This window comes from Cyprinus carpio, chromosome A1, assembly GCF_018340385.1.
Source record: "Cyprinus carpio isolate SPL01 chromosome A1, ASM1834038v1, whole genome shotgun sequence".
Lineage (NCBI taxonomy): Eukaryota > Metazoa > Chordata > Actinopteri > Cypriniformes > Cyprinidae > Cyprinus > Cyprinus carpio.
Genome location: NC_056572.1, coordinates 1,788,343 through 1,803,127, shown reverse-complemented (window position 1 = coordinate 1,803,127; position 14,785 = coordinate 1,788,343). Strand labels below are relative to the sequence as shown.

Below are 14,785 nucleotides of genomic sequence, written 5' to 3'. Positions count from 1 at the left end.
AAAGAAAGTTCAAATTATTTGAAATAGAAATGTTTTGTAACATTATAAATGTCGTTACTTTTCAAAAAAAAATTTTTACTTTCAAACAGCTGTTACTTTGCAATTTTTTTATGATCAATTTGACTAATTTCACCAATATCACTTTTTTTTTTTTTTTACAATTAAATGTTTATCATTTTTCAAAAAAAAGTATGATCATGTTTCCTGTATTGTGTTTATACACAATATAGTATTATAACAGTTGATGGTGATTTGAGATAAAAAAAAGGTTACAACTAAAGTGCACAAGGATCAGTAAAGGTAAACACCATATTATCCAAAAAATGTAATAAGTAATTATTCCCCGCCCCCCCCACTGAAAAAAAAAAACCCATTTAAACACTACTATTCAAATGTTTTAGGGTAAGTACGTTTTTCTAAAGAAATTCATACTTTTATTTAGCATTAAGAATGCATTAAATTGATCAAAAGTGATGGTAAAGACACTGAACACTGAAGGCAGGAGTAATGGCTGTAAATATATTTCATAACATTACTGTTTTTGATCAAATAAATGCAGCCTTGGTGAGCATGAGAGACTTCTTCTGACCAACCCCATTCTTCTGAACAGTAGTGTATTATAATAGTCTTGCTAATAGGAGAAGGCTCAATTTAATCGCCACCATTACCAGGAAATCCTCTGCTTTCACAACAACCACCAAACCTAAAACCTCACATAAAAAGCTAATGTATAACATTTAAAATGTTAGATGTACTGCACTTGTGGTAACGTAATCAAATTACTGTGGATCAATATCAGATTTGAGCTGCATGGTAAAGTGGCGCAGCTATAAGGCATAAGACATTACAGTATAAGATATGAGGCAAAATATGAGCTCGGAGACACTTCAGGGGGCACATGTAAAAGTCAATTTTTTTCTAAAAAAACCAAAAAGCTAAGCTTCTTCTAAAATGCGTCAATATACAACAGGTTGTCATTGTGAGAACTTAAAAAAAGTATATTTTGGGAACTTTAAGAGAGCTAATGAATATAAAAAATAAATGCTTTTAAGGAGACTTACACTGAATTCATGATAAATGCCGGAGATTTTTGGTAAGAGTGTGGCTCACCTGTGGGGGGTTGAAAGATGGGGCTGGTTCCCTGGCTATAATTAAGGTTACCACAGACCCAGCTTCCTGAAGAACCTGGAGAGCTTGTTCTTGTGTTACAGAGGATTCAAGAGGCTTGCCATTCACTGCTAGAATCTGATCGCCCTCATGCAGACGTCCATCACTAAGTAAAGAATGGTTTCAGATCAATTTATGCACCTGTCCAGAATAACACGTTTCTAATCTTTTAAGTTTTTCTAAGCTGTACTTGAATCCTTGTCCGTTTATACCTGTATGCTACAGAGTCTGGCTGGATCTTCTGTATGAAGATACCATGACCTCCACTGGCTTTAGTCTCCATTACAACAATGCTGATGCCTAAAGTACTTCCACCCTTCTCCAGGTCAAAACTAAGCACAGACCGACCCTGAAAGAGCAGTAAATACATGAGATAAGAAAATGGATTCAAACTGGTTTGCACACCAACATGTAGTTCTGAAATTACAGTTTGCATGATCAGAATGTTACAGGACATGCATCTCAGTTTGTTTAAAGGTCCTGAATTATGGTGGTACCTGGGCCATGGACTGCAGCAGAGAAATATCCTCGGTGACGCAAGGGCCAAAAGTCACATGATTGGAGGATCGACATCGGTCATTGCGCCGCTGGGCTGAGAGGTAGGAGTCTCTGTACCTCAGAGTGCATGAGGGGTGGGATGTGCTCACAACATCTGCATCATCACTCAGTGACTGAGAAGGAGGCATTCTGGAGGAAACCTGTACAAACACACAGCTAGAGTAATGTAGGTAGCTGGGTTGAAAAAAAACAAAACACCAAAATATTAACTATTTTCAGCATTTATAAGAAGACATGTTTCTTAAGCAGCAAATCAGCATATTAGACTGATTTCTGAAGGATCATGTGACACTGAAGACTGGAGTAACGATGCTGAAAATGCAGCTTTGATCACAGAAATAAATTATATTTTACAATACATTAGAATACAAATCAGTTATTTTATCACAATATTACTGTATTTACTTTATTTTTGATCGAATAAATGCAGTCCTGGTGAGCAGAAGAGACTTTCAGAAACAACAACCCCACATTTTTGAACAGTAGTGTGTTTTTATACAAGGCAACAACATACTGGCAATATATACACAGACAAACAATTGATAGAGGCAGCATGAGAAAGAAAGTGCAGTGTTTAGATCCGTTTCAATGCTGGAGAGCTGCTCGGTTATTCACATAACGTTCTCTCCTAAAATAAAAACAAGTGTAAATGTGAGCATTGCTATAAAAGGCTAAATGATTGAAGTATGTCGGGTAAAACATTAGCTCATTTTTATAATTCAGTCAGTCTGCCAACCGAGCGTTTATTCCAACTTGGTCAAAAGCTTGGGTATATATTCAGTTTAAAAAAGGGGTTATATTTCAGTGTTTCAAGTTTAATGGTGCAATGCACAGATATCTAGTAGGGTGCAAGCGAAGGCCACTGCTAAAACTAACTAATAACAGTGTGCTTTTTTTTTGTGAGTATCTCACTTTCTATTCGGTGTGTAGAAATCAGGTTTAACATACTAAATTATCTTAATGAAATTATAAAAATGCAAAAAGGTTTCTGCAAAGCTCAGGTTTACAGATAGGGGAAAAAACATACTTAGCTCACTATAAAAACAACTTAAGTCAATGGAGAGTCCCCACCATTACAGAAAGGTGTGTGTGACTTGCTGACCCCTGCCTCTCTCTCATTTCAGCACCGATTAAGCGGTCAGCTCAGGTAAGTAGCTTATACAACCTCAGTTTGGTGCTCGCTGCTGTTTTCAAAGAATCGTCTCTCTAAATGCATCACACACAATTTACACAAAACACTTACCATTGATGTGGAACACAATCAGACCTCTCCTTACAAATAGTGTTCAAATATACAAATCTATATTTGATTTAGAATGCGCATCTGAATACATATAAATATGAGTATAAATAAGGAACCAAATTTATTCAGCTAATTTAATGCATTAAAATAAAAATCCTGCTGATTTTTGTTTCAGAAGACAAATTATATTTTTATTGAATATGCTACTTTCATTGAGCTCTTGAGGTGAGACCGTTTCTGAATGTATTATTGAATAAATGAATTGTTTGGCAACCAAAAACATTCTAAAAACTATTTGAAAAAGATGATAAAATCTAGTGAATCTAGAAATCTAGTAAAAAAGGTCTATCATGGCTGACCATATGCCACAACAGCAGGCAATTCTGTTTTTATTTCTGCTCATTGAAACCTGTAATTAAAAATAAGTGCTTGAAGTATGACCAATGTAATCAACTATTTTTCTTTATATGTAACAGTGTCATTATGTTTGTTCCCAAACACGTGGCTGAGAAAACCAGCCTATTACATTACAGAATGCAGACAGGAAATGATAAGAATGACTCATATAAACAACTCATGCTAATGATTATCCATGACAAGTGGCCTGACCAATACACAATGAGCAGCAAGAGGATTATCTGATATATAGTTTTGCTGAAGTAGATACATCTCATGGCATATTAGCAAACCCATAAACATGCGATTTTTCATGACAAACAGCCAGTTTAGTGCTTCGTTTACTGGAGTCGCTCATCTGGCGCCAGCTGCTCCTCTCATTTCAGCCTGCTAGAAGATTCTAACACAATCAATTGTGGTTGTACCAAATAAATCTGAATGTAACATCCACGTGTCTATTTTTATGATGATATCTGAGGGGCTAAATTACCTGAGCTGCTCTTTGAAAGCTTGGGATAACACAGGCCATTTTCAAGAGAACATTTCCCATCATTACCCTGCACCATAACACACAGATACACACACACACACACACACACACACACACACACACACACACACACACACACACACACACACACACACACACACACACACACACACACACACACACACACACTCACATACAGTGAACCCAGACCACCTTTGAGACTCTTTCACCTAGTATCCTTGAATAACCTCTCATGCCTCTCACTCATATCTGCTGGGCTTCTCTGACCTCTTTATGCTCTGCAAATGTAGTCCTCTGGGTCAATGTGGTTATTACACTAAGCACAGTTAAAGTCAAATGTCAAATACAAGCTCAACTTGAAATTCAATGTATGCAACTATTTTTACAGGAATATATTCAGTGGAATATCCAATACAAGTTAGACTCAGTTGACAGCATTTATGGCATCAAGTTTATTACCACAACAAAAAATGACAACTTATCCCTTGTTTTGTTAAGCTAAGCAAAAATCAGGGTTACAGTGGAGCATTTATAATGGAAATGAATGGGGCCAATTTTTGGAGGTCGTAAAAGCAGAAAAGTGAAGCTTTTAACTTTATAAAAACACTTAATATACATAATATGTTAAGGGTGCAGGTTACACTTACCTTTGTACAGTGAAATTCTGCTGGCAGTCATTTAAATAATAATCTGTGCTATTTTTGAATTCTGAATTTTGACGTGAAATGTGAAACATTTCTCCTTGTAGATTTTGCAACTAATTCAATTTTGTTCAACTCGGAACATCCAAATTGCATGCTGTGATCAATATAAAGCTGTTTAGCTCGGAAGTGACCTCAGATTTAGTTGTGTTTCACACAATACTGTTGTTAATGTACAACAAAGCTTCTAAGCTCACGAAATTTCAAATACATTTTGATAATGTGTCTCTTCTGTTTATTATCTAAACTGTAAAGTTGACAAAGTGTTTTTTTTTTTGTCCCCATTCACCTTCATTTAACTTAGACTTTTTCTTTTTTAAAGCAAAAGAGGGACAATATTATGCCACAACAGTTATCAGTTCAACTTGACTTGTACTGAATCCAAAATAGTCCTTTAAGAAAGGTTTGTCTCATGTTTTATTTCATCTAATAATAGACCCTGAAACAGAGATGATGTAGTCAGGGAAGAAGAGGTGAATCAAAGCACCGTTCGCATCAGGGAATATCTGAAATGATGCTCCCTGGGTGTATAAATGCTTTATAAAAATATACCTGCATGTAAATTTCCATTTCAATAGTTGTGGAGTTGGATATCAGCATAAATATCTTATTGTTCAATGCACTTCACAAGGTCAGTTATGATGGTAATGACAAACATATGCCATATAATGAATCTAGTTGTGTCATGTCATAAATATGGAAGTACTATCAGCCAATTAGATTAAAAAAAAAATTTTTAATTTTATTTTACAAAGTCATGAGAAATGTATTTACACTTTAATTGAATACATTTATTAAAAATAAAAAACTATAAAATGGAAAAGCACACTTTTGTTTTAATGTGTTTTTGTGTCAGTATGTGCCTTTTTTTGTTGTTGTTGGTAATGCACTTTAATGATGATGTTATCAGTCTCTGACCTGTTGTTGCTGAGGCTGTTGTCCGGGCTCTTGCATAATGAGTATCTGGTGAAACAGGGGACTCTGTAAGACACTCTTGAGCAGACTGAGTTTTTCCTCAGCAGGCAGTTCTCCTTTCTTCTTCAGCCTCTCCTGCAGCCGCTCCACGGCCAGCAAAGCACGCTGTGTGTCTATAAACACACATACTCATAAATATATTAATAACATGGGCACATGCAGTGACATCAGCTCATATCCCACATGAGCGTGAGTGTGTACAACAAGCTGCATGTCACATGCACATTAACGCCTCATCATAAATTGTGAAAGACAGATTCAGACACGCGTGACGGCTAAAATAATATTGTGTGAAGACTTCATACGTACCCATCATTTTCAACTCTTTGGGTACTGAATTACCAGCACTCCCTTTCTGACATCTGCAACAATGCAAGGACCATCAGACATAATGGCAATCAAACTCTTGAACATATTCTAGATACAAAACTACAAAAAGATTTGTCCCTTTCTCATCATACTCAAGAGGGACTTACATCTTAATCACTTACTGGCATGCACACCTGACAGTCCTTACCTGTGACAGCGACGGTGACGTTTGGCATCTAGTGAGAGTTACGCCTCTGTGACCGATGACAGGCTTTATGAATTGCACTGACGGTTCACGTCACATCTCACCGATCGCTCTGATAACGCCTGCTGTAATCGGTTATTCATGCTGATGTAATCTGGCTCCTCTACGGACTGCGCGAGCGCTCGTGTTTGCGCTGCGCTGCTCCGGTAATGCGCTTACCGGTCAGGTTTAGTAGCTGTAAACGGACTTAAACTGTGAACGACGGTAATTACCCGGGACAGATGTCCTTACAGCCTTACCTGATAGTGCTGTAAGCGCCTGGCGGTGGGCGGTGATGCGGACAACAATAGTAACCAAGGGAAAACAAAGCAGGGGGGTTATTTTAAGCGGGCCAAGCTGATAGATGTGTAAATATGAAAAATAAATATGTAAATAGGTTCTGAACCATGGGGCCCCAGCACAACACCAAGTGGGTCGCAAGATTTAAAATATGATCTTGGAATCATATTTGGAGTGCATAAATTGTCAAGTGTCCAAGTTGTTTATTATTTTCAGGTTTCAATATTAAAAATATCAGGGTGCGAATTGTGGGGTATAGGTTACGTTAATAATTCTGGCCTATACGGCCCCTCATATATAAGAGCCCAAAAGAAGGTAAAAAGGTTTACGTTTCAGTAACCACAAAAGTTACTTTACAAGTTAGAGTGTGCTGGAAGAAGTAGCCATAGCAACAGATGCATCGGATGCTTCATAGAAAAACGGTACTGTCATTATTTATCAAGTTATTATAGATTTACAACTCACAATAATATATCAAAAAAAAAAAAAAAAAAAAAAAAAAAAAAAAAATTCGGTGTTTTGTTTAAAACGTCGTTAAGACAGTTGAGAGACGCATTGCTACTTAAACCTAAAAATAGCCTAGATGACAACATTAGGTTATTAAATATGTGTTGTCCATCATAGCCTAGGCTGTAATCTAACAAATGGAGCTCGTGATGCATGGGCTAATTGCGATTTCTAAACAAGTTATGAATAGAGCATATGAGGTCTGTCTGTAAGCACAACAAAAACAGTTTACTAAAATAAATCCGATAGGTGAATAAAATCAGCATGCTATGCTTCAGGTGTTACTGACAGCTGCGATGCCAGTCTCCATTCGTTACGTAAGGATCAATGAATGCTGATCTCCTCACTCACATTTACCTTCAGATCAACAGGTTTCCTCCGCCGCTCGCGGATCGTCTCGTCTCATCGGATGATGAAAAACAGCCAGGGCTCGATTTTAAACATTTTCAAACGTCGTAAGTCGCATTAGAGACAGCGCGCATTATTCAGAAACCCCAGGGTTTGCGTGAGAGTGATAACTGGCTGTCACTCACCGCGCATGTCCGCGATGCGCCTTTGATGCTCGTGAGTGTAATGTAAATGGATGTTCAGGCCTCCCCCCTCAATTAATGATAACAGAGACATCAGCAATTATTACTGCTGCTCATGAGAGACATATTAATTAGAGTATGTCCACAAATTATAATTTGCCAATGTGATATTTTCTATTATGCTTTATTACCCTTATGTGTCCTTATTACAACAGATGGATTCCATGAAAAACTGCATCCCATTTCTCTGGATCATCTTTGAGATACTTTGATTGGAGTCCGTGGGAAATTCAATTGGACATGATTAGAAAGTATTAGTAAGTAGATGATTAAGACTTGTGTGTCCAAAATAAAGCTGTTTAGTGTTTTATAACATAATTTTATTTAAAAGATAAGCATCAGAACTGTTACTATCATAGCTAGAATGATGCCAATAAATTCCCAAACAAAAATATCATGAAAAAATCCTTTAATAAAATAATCATCATCCTTTCAGAATGCAGTTTCTTGATGAACAAATCATTCTCTTTGACTTTTTTTTAAAAATTACTTTATCTTATGTTTTGCTACACAATACACAGTCCGTGAGCAATCTTAAAATGCTTAAATCTCAACCCTGTTACCATGATTTTGTAAATTTAAACTGATCATTAAAACCTGAACATGCATGTAGAGCTCACATTATTATATCTATTTTTTCTTTTAAACACGTTGCAGTGTCCTGGGTACAAGTATTGGCTAAATGTCAACCCTGTTACGTTTACTTCGCTGTATGCCAACTTTATTACAATTTGTAAAATTTATTTAGCCTACAGTTTATAACGCAAACACGCGGTTTTAAGCTTTTAGAAGCTTAAATAAATGTAAAGAAAACACATTTCAAAACAGAAAAGGCACACACTGCACCCATTTCTATGAATGACCCCGCAGGTGAAGGGAAGGTCGACCCTCACTGCTGTGCGCGCTCTCGGCCGCCAGAGCGTGCTCAAGTCCTCCCGTCATCACCCCTCTCTTATCCTCCCTTTCTTTCTCTTTCCCTCCCACCCTCCATCCTTGAATCAAGCATCACTTTGCTTCCAAATTGGCTTGTCATTTTCTCTCGGCGCTCGTTCCCCAGCTGTCGGGTCGCATGGACGATCTAGCGATGGACTGGCGCTGATGCCATCGCTGGACCCACTCTGCGCATCTTCCTCTTATTTCAGCAAAACACTGATCGGGATACAACACGGGGCTCTGATCCCCCGTGTCCACCATAGATCCATTGGGTTTGGGGTCGAAGGATACTCGAATATCCTGTTCCTCGTCGTGGTTCTTCAGGAGGCTCCGAGCCTCATAAAGGCGCATCTGGGAACGGAGGCTCAAACCATCATCGGCGTGTTTTATTCAGACACGGACACGCTGTCACGGGAATTAAGGAGCATTCTGAGATCTCACACAGCCCGATGCTGTTGAACACATCCGGAGCTGACTATTATTCCAGTGCTTTATAAGATGCGGTGAGTCATTGCTCTTAAATTTAGTAAGGACCAATAAATCAATAACCGATCGACGTTTGATTGGCAGTGGCGGAGAGCTGCTGTAGTTTACACTCCTCAAACTCTCATATCCTGTAGCTGAATTCTGTGTGTGTGTGTGCGTGTGTGTGTGTGAGGGGCTTTGGACACAGGATGCTTTTTGCCGTGTGTCGTGCGTGGTGTTTTAATGGGCGTCGGTGCGCGCGCGCGTGTGTTTGAGTGCACAAGTCTCTTACCTTCAGCTCTTGACGTAAGGAAACGATAGCTTTAATTTGTTTATTACAGACAGAATGGAGGCAGCTTGTCGCAAACATCGATGGCCTATTACAGTATATTCACAGCATCCCTTCACCCTTTACATAAAAATACTGTCAACGCCTCGTTCGACTTAATGCCAATTACGCACTGTCTCTCCCTGTGTGTGAATGCATGTATGTGTGTTTGTGTATAAACAGGAGATGCGTTGGTATGAGAGAATCTAGAAGAAAGAGAGCAAAATAAACAGCCTTGGCTGCATCAACAGCGATTCATGCAACTAAACACCGTCAGATCTGTACAGAGATCATATGACCTTGATTCATTGAGTAGCCTAATAAAGACACATCTGCTATTCATGTCACCCTGCAGTACATGCTGGATCATCATACATGCCATATAACTAATCATACCGGACTGTTTGTCATATGTCAACAGAGATTATTTAATAGAGTCAGCTCACTAGATGTTAAGTGATTGTTTACTTCGTGTGGGTGACCCATTTTGGAAGGAAGAGAACAGTCCCTGTGTTCCACTGGTTGCTGCACATTCATCATGCATATCTGGCTTAGAATAAAAAAAGACAGCGACAGGAAGAATGGACAAGCACGTTCACCCAGGGCCTTTGGAAAAAAAAAAAAAAAAACACCAAAATATCAGACCTGCTTTCGTGGGAGGATTGTGCATATTCTGCTTTCTGTTTAGTGTAATATTATAAATAAGAGGTTTGATTCCAGGCTTGGTCCCCGGTCAAACTTATATCTTAAACTTAGAATTATTATTAGCTCTTCTATTGTTCCTTCAAAGGATTAGCTGTAAGGAAACAGAAGTAAAAGCTGCTCGCTTGAAAAACGTGTCCATTCCAAATCTAGCAAAAAGGGATGCATTAAGGGAGTTCAGCCCAAAAAAAGAAACTTCTGTCATCATTTACTCACCCTCGTGTCATATGATGTTCTTTCTTTGGTGAAACACCAAAGGAGATGTTAGGCAGGATGACAGCGTCGGTTTGCTTTCATATTATGGAAAAAAAAACATGCACTGAAAGCGAACGGTGACTGAAGCTGTCAGTCCCTTATATTGTGCACAACATCTCCTTTTGTGTTCCTCTGAAGAAAGAAAGTTAAACAGTTCTGGAACAACACGACAGTGAGTAAACGATGACAGAATTTGCATTGTTTAGAAGAACACTTTGAGATTCGATTTTGCTGCATTTTGCTGAATTATGTGATGCCACTTGCAATTCACTTCCTACTTGCTTGGTTGACTTTAGTGAATGACATTTAATGCAAGAGAACAGGTCAATTTAAAACACTTTAGCTGACGCCAGTGCAAGTGAAAGATCATCATAGTGTTAATTTATGAAACTTGTATAGTTTGCACAGCTATGTTTAGGCACTAGTGATTTCTTTGTATAGATGGGAGAGTTTTAGATTCTGTTTTCTGTCAAGATGTTCCCTCTGTTCTCTTGTTTTGTCAGTGGGTGGTGTGCTGAGTTTCGTGGAGTTCACACACTGGGTGGAGCTGTGTTTTTCAGATTGGGTTTTTTGGTTTGCTCTGTTTGCCTTGATGGGGGTGTTTTGTATTTCCACTCTTAGTGTCTTCAAGCTGAAGTGTATAATTTCTGCACCACTAACATCACCAAATGAAATTGCAAAAATAATGATTGTTTTCAAATGGATTTCTTGAACGCCACCCGTCCAGCCCTGGTCGGTTAAAACAGATTCATGCTATTGCTTTACATGATGTGTAAATGGTGTGTGCATAACATTTTTTTTTTTATGTTTTCATAACATTCATATAACCAAGGACATCCTTAAAGGGGTAGTTCACTCCAAAATTAACATTCTGTAGTCATTTACTCACCTTCATGTCATTCCAAATTACTTTCTTTCTTCAGTGGAACATAAAACATGAAGATATTTTACAGTGGAAGTCAATGGAAACCAAAATTGTTTAATTCTTTAAAATATCTTATTTGTGTTCCTCAGATGAAAGAAGGTCTACAGGGTTGCAGTAACATGAGAGTGAGTAAATGATGAAAGAATCTCTTTAAAAAGTGGACATATCGGAAATAAAGTTTGCATAACATTATGAAAACATAAAATAGTTGATGGGTTTATGTTTGTTGGTATAAGTTTTGAATGTCACAGCATGGGTCAAAGTGTAATTTGCAGCACTCGCTCATTATCAAACTGAGGCCGGTGGGACACATGCTCCGACAGATGCTTTCATCATCAAAGAGCGACAAGCACAGCATGCAGGACGCTTCTCGCTTTGGATTATGTGTTTGATTGCACGAGTATGCAAACTGTGTTTCGTGGCTGTCATAGATCTGTGAAAGAAAGCCCATGTGTGTGGTCACAACCGCTGGAATATAAACAAATGAAATGCAGTTCATCACATGTATAGCAGCTGCTCAAAGCACACTGAGTGCATGTGTTCTAGCGAGTGCTCCTCTTCTCATTCTTTGAATGTCCTTCAAACTAGAAATAGTGATTCGCATGAATAATACAGCTTCCTCATCTCGATCTCTTTCTCTCCCTTTCACTTACAAATTCATCCATTTTTATACACACTCAGGGAAAGAACCGAGAGCCGCTGTGTGTGTACAGGCCATGCTTTAAAGTAGGATGTGTGTGTGTGTGTGTGTGTGTTAGAGTCTGACTGAATAAGGAGGTCACCAAACAATGACGATGGGATTTGGAATGGTCTTCTGAAGGACTTTGATTATTTCAGTCCCAACAGGAAATTGAGAGCAATGATCCCATGTGCGCAAGTGTGTTCATGCTTTTATTTTCATCCATTTGCAAGGTTTTTAGTGGGTTAAGTGATGAGAGAATTATTGCGGTGTAGTGTCACAAGTATGTGTGTTAGGAAAGGGCAGAATGGTTGACTAGCAACTAGGCATTATTTAAATTTAACTTTTAATATTGTTTTTAAGTTTTTTTTTTATTCATTTGTATTATCATCATCATTATTATTATTTTTAGTATTTTCAGTATTTTAAAGAGTGGTTAAAAAATTAACTAGTTGAGTAAAAGGTTGTTGGAAATCTAATTTAAATATTCTGGTTTTGGTTTCATTATTTTCTTAATGGTACCAACCACCCTTCTTTTGCTTGCAAGAAATAAAAAATATAAAAAAAAAAAAAAAAAACAACAACAACAACAACCCAAAAATAAGAAATAATCAATAAAAAAACCTTTAATGGATTTTAAAGGTCTTTTTAAAATCAGCATATAAATACAGTCTAATAACTGGCATATTAAAGGTGCCATGTGTAAAAATTGAGGTAAAAATATCCAAAAAATGACCTACACGCATCAACACGCATTTAATGATATTAAAAAAATGTCAAGTTATAGTGCTGCAGAGATTATCAACCTTAATTAGCATTAGCATTACAAACAGGGTGCTACCAGTTTCGGCCATGGGAGGCGGTATGCGGGCAATATACCCACAGCCAACCGTGCAATACACGAATAAACTCGCACGGGCTTGTGGGCGTACTTGAACCCGTAATGTCAAGCAAAACCGCGCTCGGACAAATCAAATCACATAAGAAAGGAGCCAAAACAGAGTAAACATCGGCACTGCTTTCCATCGCTGGAGACAAATGATGGACTTGAAAGAAATGAGCTTCGACTCCGAACTTGCAACATTTCTTTTGGATTGGTAAGCTTTAGTATTTCGCTAGAACCTTTTAATATTTGCGTATTTTTTTAAAGTTATAACAATTGTATCGAAGGCTGTTCGATAAACGTGCTAATGTTAGCGATGGCTAACCGTAGCTGCGTTTGATAATTAGCTAGCTATAACTACCCACAGGATCTGACTGATCCGGTTTTCACCTGTGATCTACCAAAGCCCGTCTCTACCAAGCTGATGCTAAAATGTAACATTACCTAAGAAGCTTGAAATGTCTTCGATGATAATGAACCCGGAGAGAGAGAGAGAGAGAGAAGAGAGAGAGAGGAGGAGAGGAGAGAGAGAGAGAGAATTCACTCACTATATTTCAGAGCGGTCATTTTTGAAAGCGTGTGAATAAGAGTCATTGCGTGTGTCTCACAAATGAGAGTTGTCTGGTTTACGTTTGGTTGGTGTAGCTTGCAACATCTGTCTGATGTTGACCAATGATGTTGACAGAATGCTGTCTGTCAAATTAATTTAATTCAAATAATGATATACAATTCAAAATGTAATATGAACCATATCACTGTAAAGGTGAAGGGAGTAGCTGAAGATGTCATGTTTCAAAATCACTTGACATCACCCAACGTTCCTCTGGAGGCAAAACGTCCTTTAGGATGGCTCTAGGGTTGTTGTGAAGGTAGGGGCGGAGCATGAGTTTCTCTAGAGTAGACCAATTCACTTTATTGAGGCATACTGCCCCCCATCTATGGAATGTTTATATTTGTAAAATACTGTATTGTGCATATTTAACTACACATTAATTCATTTATATTTGTAAAATACTGTATTGTGCATCTTTAACTACACATTTTAATAATAACAGCCAGTCAGTAACTGTACTGATTTCTCAGTAAGACAGCAAAAAATGATTTTCTTACATAGCATTTTTTCTCGTTTTCCCTATAAATATCTAAAAAAAATTTGAATCAAGATACATTAACTAAAATCAAAATTAAATAAAATGCAAAGTATATTCAACAAAAAAATTTAACAAAACTTTAAAGATATTTTTTCATAATAATTACTTAATATCTGAAGTCATTTTGCTTTTCAAGTAAATGCATCTCGATTCAAGAATGTTTAAATAATTATACTGTAAAAACAAGACAAAAAACTAATGCAATAGTTGTAAGCTGTATATGTTTAATTCACTAAAACAAATAACCAACTCATTAGAGTAATTTGTTTCTGACTACAGTTATGCTGTCGTTTTTTTTTTTTTTTTGATTCACTAAAAATAATTTGCTTAAGACTCATTTGTTTAAGAGTCAGACTACACTGGTGCCATGATTCACTAAAAAGAACTGCCTCATATTTTTCACGCTGTCTGTTTTCAAGACACTGTGTCAAATTTAAAAACTTTTAAAAATGCCTGATTTCTTTTCCATTCAGTTGCACTGTATTTTAACACAAAAACACCTCCTGTGTGAACGCTGAAGAAATGCGTTTGATCAGAGTCTGGTGGACCTTAATTATACAGCATTTATTAACACCGTCTACTCATTCAGACAATCCGCCGACTGGTTTGGTTTGAAAATATGCTGTTTTGCACATCCCTGTGTGTGTGTGAGGTGTGTGAGGTCTCTCACATACGCATATGCTTACATGTTCAGAGCATGTCAAGCGCACAATCCCATAAACCCCAAAACAACACGACAAAGACAAATTCCTATAACACACAATCCCATAAACCCCAAAACAACACGACAAAGACAAATGGGTATCTCTTTAATAAGTATACACTAGTTAATTCACAGTTTTAAGCTGTAGTTAAAATATTCATACAAATAGTGAGTTCTTCATTCATTACCACTGGCATTATCAACACAATTATTATTGTTTAATTAGCTCATATGTAAAGAGTTATATAATGCTTTGTTAA

The 14,785-nt window shown here is 37.4% G+C and overlaps 2 protein-coding genes across 10 annotated transcripts in view; one reads left to right on the top strand and one right to left on the bottom strand.

The window, feature by feature from the left end:
- The window catches only part of si:dkey-92j12.5 (multiple PDZ domain protein), a 37,684-nt gene extending 29,898 nt beyond the window's left edge, over positions 1 to 7,786 (bottom strand). For 2 of the 4 annotated variants that reach the window (XR_006153527.1, XM_042714821.1), the window contains exons 1-6: positions 7,269 to 7,785; positions 5,861 to 5,913; positions 5,495 to 5,664; positions 1,665 to 1,865; positions 1,380 to 1,516; positions 1,111 to 1,273 (exon numbers count right to left, since the gene is read on the bottom strand). Coding sequence is in view for 3 of the 4 variants with exons in the window: in XM_042714821.1 (XP_042570755.1) it covers positions 1,111 to 1,273; positions 1,380 to 1,516; positions 1,665 to 1,865; positions 5,495 to 5,664; positions 5,861 to 5,867 (678 nt within the window). In the remaining variant the exon portion in view is untranslated. The other 2 variants (XM_042714922.1, XM_042714895.1) reach the window with 2 other exon arrangements.
- Positions 7,787 to 8,483: 697 nt separating this feature from the next.
- adgrl3.1 (adhesion G protein-coupled receptor L3.1) overlaps positions 8,484 to 14,785 on the top strand; it is a 98,786-nt gene continuing 92,484 nt past the window's right edge. For all 6 annotated transcript variants that reach the window (XM_042714732.1, XM_042714659.1, XM_042714586.1 and 3 more), the window contains exon 1: positions 8,484 to 8,937. The gene's annotated coding sequence lies outside the window, so the exon portion shown is untranslated. The remainder of the gene's footprint in view (positions 8,938 to 14,785) is intronic.